This window comes from Phoxinus phoxinus (genome assembly GCF_949152265.1).
Source record: "Phoxinus phoxinus genome assembly, chromosome: 11".
Taxonomy (NCBI): domain Eukaryota; kingdom Metazoa; phylum Chordata; class Actinopteri; order Cypriniformes; family Leuciscidae; genus Phoxinus; species Phoxinus phoxinus.
Genome location: NC_136886.1, coordinates 3,553,753 through 3,565,624, shown reverse-complemented (window position 1 = coordinate 3,565,624; position 11,872 = coordinate 3,553,753). Strand labels below are relative to the sequence as shown.

At 35.2% G+C, this 11,872-nt stretch overlaps 1 protein-coding gene across 8 annotated transcripts in view; it reads left to right on the top strand.

Annotated features, from left to right (window-relative positions):
* The window catches only part of anks1ab (ankyrin repeat and sterile alpha motif domain containing 1Ab), a 32,294-nt gene that overhangs the window by 198 nt on the left and 20,224 nt on the right, over positions 1 to 11,872 (top strand). For 2 of the 8 annotated variants that reach the window (XM_079627179.1, XM_079627184.1), the window contains exons 2-3: positions 598 to 700; positions 1,924 to 2,217. In XM_079627179.1, the coding sequence (XP_079483305.1) occupies positions 1,936 to 2,217 (282 nt within the window). In that variant the 5' untranslated portion in view covers positions 598 to 700; positions 1,924 to 1,935. Of the gene's footprint in view, positions 1 to 597; positions 701 to 1,861; positions 2,218 to 11,872 lie in introns of all 8 variants that reach the window. The other 6 variants (XM_079627181.1, XM_079627185.1, XM_079627183.1 and 3 more) reach the window with 4 other exon arrangements.

Here is an 11,872-nt window from a genome sequence, read left to right as displayed (position 1 = left end):
TCACAGTAGGCTACTTTAAAAATATACCATGGCACGTGCTCAATAAATATCAATAGAAAAGTAGGCCTACTATGGCCGTGTTTTTTGGACATATTTGATTTGTGCACACTTTATTCTGTGTAAATGGACTGGAGTGCATATTTATGTATAAACTGTGATCTAAAAAAGCAACCCTGTTTTCCAATTATGCAGCTAAGAAATCCAATGCACATTGGATTTTTTTATTTAACGGTTTGAAAAGTTATTATCATTCAATTAAAATTATTTATATATTGTTTTAATTAATTATTTGATTAATTTATGTATTTCATTAATAAAATACATTATTTATTTAATTAATGAATTGTTGTATTTCATTATTTAAGGAATCCTCCTTTAAAAGTCTAACCCTGTTAATAATGTTATTCTGTATAGTGTTTAATGTGCATTGAATTTCCTAGCGGCATAATTGGAACACAGTGCTGTTATTCTAGATCAAAGTTTCTTAGAGAATGACCCTACTACTTGCATCATGTAAAATGAAAAGCCAGGCCCACCAGCCTGTGTGCGAGTCTCAGTAACATGATTAGCCAGCCTGTCTGACTCTGTAATAATAAGGTCAGGCCTTGGATCCAGTGGCCATCGCTGTGTCAGCTAGAGTGAGATGACAAGGAAGACTAAGATAACTAACCACAACAGGAGACAACGAAGTGAGTAAAAGGTGTGTGTGTTTTCAAATATTTTGTGCTTGCATGCTCAATTTAACATTTTACAAGGTTTCGCACTGGAGATGGTGATGTGGGCTGAGCAGATATTATTCCAGAACACTTGCATCGCTGGGTTTGTAATATACTTTTGTTCAAAAGCATGTAATGTTGGAATACCTTCTATGGTGTAAGTTTGAATTTAAATTATATTTATTATCAATATTTTATTATCATTACTATTTATATTGTATTATTTAAATTACATTATTATTTTTATTTTATTATTAAATAAACTAAATATTTAAGAAGTTTTAACATATTGTTTTAAACTGAACTATAATAATCTAATAACAACATTTAATAAAAGTTATTTTAATTATATTTTAATAATTTAATGAAATTAAATGTGTCTCTTGCATTATTATAATTATGATTGTTTTATTATTAAATTAAATTATTTAGAAAGACCTTGAATTGATATGAATTGAGCGGTTTAGTCCAAATTTTCTGAGGAGACTCGATCAATTCATATGGATTAGTTTTATGATCTCTTTATTCATTTTTTTGAGGCATTAAAGTGGTAGTTGCGTAGCTGTCAATGGAGCGACAGAAATCTCTCAGATTTCAGCAAAAAGATCTTCATTTGTGTTCTGAAGATGAACGAAAGTCTTACGGGTTTGGAACGACATGCGTGTGAATAAATGATGACAGAATTTTTATTTTTGGGTGAAGCGGAGCTTAACTTCTTTTCTTTTGCTCTTATTTCAAGCTCTACAATGCACATTTTAATCTATGCTGTTGAATGATTTGTGATCAATTGTTTTAGGCTGCAAGCTTTCTGCAGAGAACCGGGGCGTCTATAGTGACTTTGGTAGTGACTAAAGCAGACAGGCAGGGAGGGAGGGAGGGGAAGGAAAGGGTCTTTCAAAAAACCCATAGAGTTTCTTGGCAAGGGGAGGGCAAAGGAACACAAACTGTGGGTGGAACCCTGTGACAATGTAGATCTGGCACTTACACCCTCCCTGGTTCAAAAACACTAGTAGCACGAGTGCTTACAGTGGTTAGTTTTGCTGTAGATCAGGGAGGCTATTAAGTTGAAGTGTAATTCGATGGATAATACAGGCTTACGCTGAATAATACCAGGTGGACAAGGACTAATAGTCTGCTTATTGCAGGTAAAGAGGATTTGTGTATAGCCAGATCCCCAGACAGACCCCTGCTTTGCTGTTGCATACAGAAAAACCCAGGAATGTCCAATCCCGCACCAGACGCTCATCACACCCAAGCGGCCCGTCCGGACCAGACCAAGAGCAACGGGTCGTTCTCGCCGGCGTCACCCCAAGCTTTGAGGAAACCACCTGGGCATCTGAAGTTGGCATGCAGCCTTTCTAAATCAGACTCCGACCTGCTGGCTTCCCCTCATTGTGAGGACGATGGGCCTGTGGGTGTCCGGAGCGAATCCCTCTCCAACTGTGCTGATGAGAGGAAGGAAGCGGAGCAGATGCCCTCGTTTGCCTCCGAATGGGACGAGGTAAGAGCTGAGGAACTACAGGTTAAAGAGCATGAGACTTCCTCTCGTGAGAGACCGTAAGACGTGAGCAGGGCTGTGTGTGAAGTGTAACAAGTAATGCACAGTTAGGTTTTGAATTTACACAATAATACTTTTTAATAAAATACACTACGGTTTAAAAGTTTGGGGGTCAGAATTTATTTATTTTTTCCAAGGATGCATCATGCAATAAATTGATCATAGTGACAGTTAAGACATCTTTGATGTTATTTCAAATAAATGTTGTTCTTTTTAACTTTTTTAAAGAATCCTGAAAAATTATGCATCACATGTTTCCACAAAGATATGAAGCAGCACAACTGTTTTCAACATTGTTAATAATCAGAAATGTTTCTTGAGCAGCAAATCATCATATTTCTGAAGGATCATGTGTCAGCTTTGATCACAGGAATAAATTACATTTTAAAATATATTCAAATAGAAAACAGTTATTTTAAATTGTGATAATATTTCACAATATTTACTGTGTTTTGATCAAACTCTTTTGAGACTTCTTTCAAAAACTCATTAAATTATTTTACCAACCCTAAACTTTTCAATGGTAGTGTATGTATGTGTCTTATTTACTGGCAAATGCAATAATATCTCTCTTCCCCATAGTGTAGTGCCTTAGGCCTATAAGGTGTACAAGACACTGTGTCTATACAGAAGCAAGCAGTGTGGTGCAATAAAACTATATCACTGATATTATAATTGATACTGTATGGGGTTTAGATGTTGCATGCAAACTACAGTATGTCGGCCTTGTCCAAAATGAAAAAACAACAACAACAGCAACAACAACAACTAGCCAAGCATAGCGAAAGCATTCTGGATAAGACACTACTTTTTATTTATTTACTGAAAATGACCATTTCAAAGTCTCCCTTTACCATAGCGTAGTCATGTAATAATTGAATGTACGGTAATTCGTTAGTTTTTTTTAGGAATAATGCAATAATAAATCTTTTAAAAGTTACTTTTCTAAAATGTATACCAGTATTGTACCCACATTACTTTTCTTTTTATACAACTTATTTACTAACAAAAGCATTTTCCTCCTTCCTCGTAACATTGGCACAAAGGCCTGCACAGTTAAGCAAACACCGCACGCCTATTATTAAAACAAAAAATAATATGTCTATTCTGCAAAGTATAGTCGTTACGTGCTGTGCTGTTACCAATTTAAATATAAAAATTAGATGAAAAATTTAGAAATGAAAATTAGAAATAGACATTTTCTTTGGCAACCAACTGAAATACTGAAGTACTAAAATTACTAAAACTCAAACTGTTTAAAAAAAAAATAGATGAAATTACTATTAAAAAAAAAAAACTAATAAAAATGACAAAACCATATAAGAAAATTACTAAAATTAAAATGAAAAATATAATAAACTAGTTCAAAATAATATTAAAAGCAGTAATAGTATTAAAATAACACGAATTTAGAACAAAATATGAGTAAATGATAACATGACTTTTTAAGAGAGAGAGACAAATAACAGTAACTGTTGTGTCACTTTGCATAAAAAGCAACAATGTAACATTTTTTCATTTTTAGAACTTCATCACGGCTAGTGCAACAATGTAACGTGTTACTTTTAAAAGTAACATCCTCCAACACTAGTTGTGGGTGGGAAAGAAACTCTAGCAGTGCGTAAGTTTGAGGAGGAAGGAGGAGGCAGCGAGTCTTGACAGTATCAGCGCCAGTGGCTGAATGCTGAACGCTTGGCTGGGCCCATCAGTCCTTCTGCTGCTCTATCCTGGCCACAGCGCGCGGGGCTAATTGGGCCTTAACTGTCACTCCGCATCTTCTCAGGAAGCTTCCCAGGGGCCGGCCCACGCTGCACACACACAACAGCACACACCCCTCCCCTCGCGCCAGAGCTTTAGTCACAAACCCGAATGAGTGCAAACCTCTGCATTCACACCTCATGCTGCTGATCAGTGACAATGACAAACATGCAACGATTCAATCATTGATCGTGATTATTAACGCTGTCAGATGAATCTCTTGTAATGGTATCTGACTAGACAAATGTATTTTCAGTAAATAAAATAAAGCAGCAAACCACTCAAGCCTGGACGTTATGGGATTATCCCATAGTTAAAATCGGCATAAAACGGATGTTGAGATAACATTTTCTTCCCTATTGTGGCGTATATCTGAGTAAAATGGCTTTGCGAACAAGAACAAATGTAGGGCGGGGCTTTATTTTGTTAATGAGGAGTTGATTGGATGGTTCATGGTTGTTGTTTGCTATTGGTGGAGCTCATGTGAGTGACAGGTAGCCCCGCCCTCGTCATCAGAGAAGAGAAGAGTCTGGAGGGGAAGGTATTATGATTAAAGATTATGAAGCAGATTCATAAAAAAAAATGATGTGCACAGGAAATTTATCTATAATTAACTATAATTGTGCAATTAATCGTAATTGATTATCGCTTTCGATTTTTGGCTTCCAATGATTATGTAAACAAGATAAGTGAGGTAAAACCATTATGTTTAACCTTTCCTTCACAGCGGTGCGCTTTCGTTCCTCCCTAAAAGCCCCAAAACTTAACATTCAAATTGGCCAAATAAGCGAGTGTTGTAAAATGCAGTCTGCTGTTGCTAAACGGTGGGACGTGCTTGATATTAAACAGTGTTATTAAAATCGCATTAAGCCGCAAACGAGACACTGGCCAGGCGGAGCAAAGCGAAGTATACTTTGAGCTTCAGGTGTGGGCCTAAAAGATCAAATACACACAAAAATGCTGTTTTAGCGAGTAAACACATAAACACAGTCGTTCACGTCTTAAGTGAATGTAGTCAGTTGGGAGAAAATAGGATGTGTGTCAATATACTGGATCCGTGCAGCTCTTAAAGGGACAGCAGCCTAATAAACCTGCTGCAGTTTGTGTCATTAATGATAATCAAATGACAAAAGACAAAGAGAAAATCACTCACTGCTCTTCAATGAATCAATTAAGTAGCTTTATTAACGAATAATCTGTATTTAATGTATACAGTGAAGACTATGCAGTGTTATTTTATATTTTGTTATATTCAATTCATACTATTACTTATCTGAAAAATTTGTTTTTTTTTTGTTCTGTTATATTTATTTGTCAGTTTTGTTTATAATTATAATTTTTTGTTCTTATTGTATTGCTGACATGTTTACTTGACTTCTATAATTGTTTACAGTATTTAACCTAGTATAGTTTATGCTGAAGTATCTATAATTGTGAAATTTCACTAATATCTATATATCTGATATCTGAAAATCACCCACCAATAATTTCAATATTGACCAAAATAATGATTTTTTAAATGTTTTATATTATGTTTTAGGTGTTGGCTAACTGAGTCATTGCTAGACTGTTCCTGTTCTGAGGCGTTGCTATTTTTAATATTGTTTTATGTACTATTATAGTATTTAATATTTAATTTTCATCATGTGCTTTGTTTTTCTGGGTGCTTGCTCAGGTTTCTAGGTCATTGCTAAACAGACACAGATAAGATGGTAAAGCACATTAATATTAAATTCAGTTGTGCAGTCACGTGAATGCATATTTTGAGTATTTTACAAATGCTTGACTTGAGTTGCTCATCTGATCAGAAATGAGACACAGAACTATACGTTTTGTAATAAAAATGCGTACAACCTTTTTTTCAAAGAAGAATAGGGGCAATCACATTTATACTCAAAGTTTTATGTAACATTAGACTCAGGTGGAGCTGGGAGCGATTATGTTATCAGATTTTGGAGCATTATTCAAACTGTAGATTAACCAGTTTAATGCATCGGCTGTCAGATCATCTATTTGTCGCTCAGGGTGGAGTGTCCTGTTCTCAAGAACATCCTGTTTCACAGTCGTCCACTGATGCTGCTGCTTCCCATTATATATAGATGACATCTATAAGCTTGAGTGAGGGAGGCTGAAAATTAAAGAGGGAGGGTTTGGAGAAACGACTGCCAATACGCTGGCACCTCCTCTCACTGTATCCCGTGCGAAAAGGCTGTATCAGCATTTGTGCGTTAGTCACGGTAATGAACTTTCCTCGGACACAACTTCTGAAGTGTGTAATCTTTTTGAAGTAAAAAATGTTCTCCTGTGGCAGTACCACGGCAGGATCCAGTATTAACATGATATTCTTAATCATGTATTGTATGTGAATAAATAAAAAATTGAATACCATACTTTATCAAAGCGCCCAAAATATTACATCTCTGTATCATGGTACAGTACTATTTGTTTTTGTAAGGGATGAACAAGTAAAAATGTTGTACAACTTTTGATGAATTAGGCTTTTATCCACAAATAACATTGATCAGCGAACATAAACAGAAGCTCAAACGTGATGCGTAACACGAGAATGAACCTCATTGGTTCTTGCAGAAGCTCAAACGTGATGCGTAACACGAGAATGAACCTCATTGGTTCTTGCAGAAGCTCAAACGTGATGCGTAACACGAGAATGATCCTCATTGGTTCTTGCTGAAGCTCAAACGTGATGCGTAACACGAGAATGAACCTCATTGGTTCTTGCTGAAGCTCAATTGTGATGCGTAACACGAGAATGAACCTCATTGGTTCTTGCAGAAGCTCAAACGTGATGCGTAACACGAGAATGAACCTCATTGGTTCTTACAGAAGCTCAAACGTGATGCGTAACACGTGAATGAACCTCATTGGTTCTTGCAGAAGCTCAAACGTGATGCGTAACACGTGAATGAACCTCATTGGTTCTTGCAGAAGCTCAAACGTGATGCGTAACACGTGAATGAACCTCATTGGTTCTTGCAGAAGCTCAAACGTGATGCGTAACACGAGAATGAACCTCATTGGTTCTTACAGAAGCTCAAACGTGATGCGTAACACGTGAATGAACCTCATTGGTTCTTGCAGAAGCTCAAACGTGATGCGTAACACGTGAATGAACCTCATTGGTTCTTGCAGAAGCTCAAACGTGATGCGTAACACGAGAATGAACCTCATTGGTTCTCGCACATCAAGCAAACATGCTTAAACTTCTGATTATCACAACTGTCGGTGTGTTGATGAATGTTTATATGTGAATAAAAGCCTAAATTAAATCTGTTCATCATATAAAGCGCTCGAGTCTCTTGAGAAAATTTTGACTAAACCGCTCAGTTCATATGGATTTGTTTTACAATCTCTTTATGAATTTTTGAAGTGTCAAAGTGGTAGTTGCGTATCTGTCAATGGAAGGACAGAAATATCTCAGATTTCCTCAATAAACATTTTTGTTCTGAAGATGAACGAAGGTCTTGCCGGTTTGAAATGACATGAGAATGAGTAAATGATTGCAGAATTAACATTTTTGTGTGAACTAATACTAAAAGTTTTTAATTGATTGTATTTGAATGCATGTAGAGTGAGCCTTCCTCCACGCATGCACATTTGTGACACTGACAGTGTGACTAAAACAGCCCATAGTGTGTTAATGTTTCAGCACTTCTGCAGAAAACCTGTTTAAAAATAATTTTGTGTTTGAGTGAGCGGTCAAACATGCTTTCCACAGATGGCTATATAAGTCTCTTCATAATTCATATGCTAAAGGAAGATGCCAGGGGAAACGTATCTTTAGATGGCAAGTGAAAGATGCGCATGGGGGGGGGGGAAGAAGTGGGCGGCAAATGCTTTCACCTGTCAGAGAGCTTCTGGGACATTATGGCCCGTTCCACACACACACACACACACACACACACACACACACACACACACACACACACACACTGCATGTTCACTGAGCTTTGTTGCAAATAGTGGTGTTTCCAAAATTAAACTTTCTTTGCATTTGCATGAGGTAGGAGTACAAGTACATGGAGCAAATGCATGTAAAGAGGTTAACAGTATAAAACATGCAGTCATTATTACAGAAATAACTCGCTAATAGTTGCGATAGTCTTATTGTGACGTGAAACGACTTCTGGAACAAGAATAAACACGTCATCAGAGAAGAGAAGAGATGAGGAAGGGAAGGGAAGTTAGCTTCATTAAAGATTACGAGGAACACATGAATTTAAAAAATAATGACGTGCACAAATAAATGATTTATAATAAATACTGAAATATTCCATATAAAAATATGAATTGTCAGTTTTGATTTCATGGTGACTTTAAATGTGTTCAATCATGTGCCTTGACCCCCAAAGCTCGTGCTTATAAAATATAAAAATACTACCCAGTAAATAGCCTAATTAACCTCTATTTTTCATTAAACAATTATTTGCAATGTCTTGTTATACTTTGATGTCTTGTCCATACTTATTATTTATTAACTCTTTTAGCCCAATTTTACATTCACAAAATGAGAACAGCACAAAATAAGCATGTGTTTTACAAATCTTCAAATTTATGCATTATTTTGTTATTTTATTTATGACTTATAACTTTTATTTTAATTTAGGATGGCTTATCAGCAAATATTGATTTGGTTTATTTAATTAATTAATGAATAAACATAATATGTAATAAATTCAATAAAAAATGACTGACAACCAGTTTTAACACAGTATAATCTCACAGTCTCATTTTGTGGATGTAAAACATGACTAAAATAATGTTTAATTTGAATATTGGCCTACTTTTTATTATTAGCTATCAAATTAAAACAAGATATGTATTATTTTATTTATGCAATTCTGCTATCCAATTTTAAGTATTAGACTGCGGTGAAAAACTTTTTTTTTTTAGGTAGTTGCGTTTACTGATTGATTGGTGTTATGAATGCAAAATGCACGTGGTTTTGAGAATGAGACTGTGGTGGTGTGATCATACCCGATGCTTTAATCAGTTGCTCTGTGGTGTCAGCGAGACTTGGCCATCACTCCGGTCTCTGAAGCCTGTAATCTTGTTACTCCTCTGGCTCACGAGACGAGGCTGAGCTGTATGAAATCTTTATTACCCCAATACTTCACATTTTCTCAAGCTGCTGGCTTCTACACATTCACTCATTAGGTTGGACATTGTGTGATGTTCCTCATTGCTGTCTCGGCAAAATCAAAATGCTCGCCTTTCATGAACTGTTTTTGGAACTCCATGGCTTGAGGCTACGACCACAATAACTCTCTCGCTCTCTCTCTCTCTCTCTCTCTCTCTCTCTCTCTCTCTCTCTCTCTCTCTCTCTCTCTCTCTCTCTCTCTCTCTCTCTCTCTCTCTCTCTCTCTCTCTCTCTCTCCCCCAAATTTCACGAGACTAAGTGAATTCCTCAAAAACAAACTTCTGCATTTCGAAGAAATCAGACAATATACGAAGGCTATAGCATGTTTGTAATAGAAAAACGATAGGCTTGGAGGTGGACATTTTTGGAGTATCTTTATATTTTTTTTCTGGAAACTTTTTACTTTAACTTCACTACATTTGAAAGACAAATATCGTACTTTTTTACTCCACTACATTTCTTTTTTTTTTTTTTGCTCAAGCGTAAACAACAGTAGCCTACACAGAGTAGCCTATACAAAACACACAACTTAATATTACCCTTGCCCGGGGGATAGACATCACATACATTCAAACAAATTGTAAGTTATACAAATATTTCTAGTTTTCATAGCCTTTTTGTTCAATGAACCACTAATTAATTTTATATACGATAACATATCACAATAAAAATGTTTAAAGGCCGGTTTTTGTTTCATATATTTGCATTTGTGGAAATAGAATTTAGCTTGCACAATTAATACATTTATAATAAAGAATATAATCTTCTTTAGTTTGTTTTCTAAAAAAACAAAACACAACATTTTCCCACTTCAAAGTAAAGTCCTTGTAACCACCAGAGCCACTATGGCTCTGGTAACCACTACATTTCTGTCAAGGTCCTTGAGTAGAAAGTAATAACGTCAGTCAGAGGATGATTTTTTTTATTTTTTTATCTCTAAAACCTGATTGGTTTATTGCAGGTGACAGGCAGCCTATCAGTAATCACTCTTGTAGGGTCACGTGTCGTGAAGTTCAGTGATTTCCCATCATATTTCATCACACTAATCAAATCAACCGGTGGCAAAATGGACGAAGGTATTTCTGTTTTGCTGTTTGTTAACGCAGTATATTGCTGTTGGGCAGTTATACAGCTGGTTGTCTAATTGGGTTTTTAAACCAGGTTGGATTTTTATAGACCACTTGATTTAAATGTGCATGAATGGATACACATAGATGTGTACTTCTTTTGTTGGGGTGGTTGGAGTGTTAAATAAAAAAATGAAGACCATTATGGCTGTCTTTTTTTTTTTTTTTTTTATCAATTCAGTTATTTAATTTCTATCGGTTTTGTAACATTCCACAGATACTACTAACTGGTAGGTGTATTTACTTGGTTGCTTCAGAGGCATAAGGTACTGTAAGTATTACATGCAACAATGCAACAATAATAAAACAATGCATTGACATTTACTTTTTACTTATGATACTTAAGTACATTTAAAAAAAGAGTAGGCTACTTCTTTTACTTAAGTGAAAATCTGTCTCTACAGCTTTTACTTGTAATGGAGTAATATTTGACCGGTAGTATCTGTACTTTCACTCAAGTAAGGAAGCTGTGTAATTTGTCCACCTCACTCCTGAGAAAGATGTTAAAAGAATTTTCTGAGTTAAATATCTGGGTAACATTTTACAATAAGGTTTCAGTTAACATTAGTTAATGCATTAACTATCATGAACTAACAATGAGCAATACATTTGTTACAGTATTAAGTCATCTTTGTTAATGTTAGGCAATACAAATCCAGTTCATGTTAGTTCACAGTGCATTAACTAATGCATTTGATTTTAATAATGTATTAGTAAAGGTTGAAATTCACATTAACTAGATGAATAAATGATGCAGAAGTATTGTTAATTCTTAGTTCATATTAATGTTAAGTAATAAAACCTGTCAAGTGTTACCAAAATCTGTGGCATCGTGCTGTTGATTAGCACAGGGGGAAAAAAGACTCGTCCCACAGAGCATATAATAAAATCCTTTTACAGAAATCGACTTATTTATTTTAATTTTAAAATCAGTCACTGTAGAGGTTTACATGATAAAATTACTCAAATGTTTATACAATTTTTTTTTATTTTTTATAATCAGTCGCTGCAGAGGTTTACAACTCTATAGTAAAATAATTTCTTGACAATATTGGTCGTATTTAAAAATGTACACTTTTTTTGTAACAAAACCAATGCTGTATGTTTGTCATTGTTTGGATGCATGAGGAGTTCATTCTGAAGACATATAGAAGATAATTAATTGTCCTCCACAATTAAGGCCTTTTGACATCTACCAAATTATATTAATTATCCATAAAAATCCATCGTATTATTAACATGAAGAACATGATTTAATGAAAGCAAAATTGATTTGCTATGCATTTCCAAATTTAGAGGACTTGATTTGATCTGTGGGAAATTGATTAGTTTTACTTCGGAATAGCATGATTGTGCAGAAGAAGACCAGGAACTTGCATTAATAAAGTGAATCAGTTTTCTTTTTCATGCTGACATTAAGTCTAGTTTTAGTATAAATGTCAGACGTTTCCAATCCAGCAACATTTATCTTCATATAGAGCTGAGTATCTCTTCCTTTAATGTGATCTGTAAAATGTCTGTACTTCCGAACACGTATGTGAATGTGTGCAGGGAG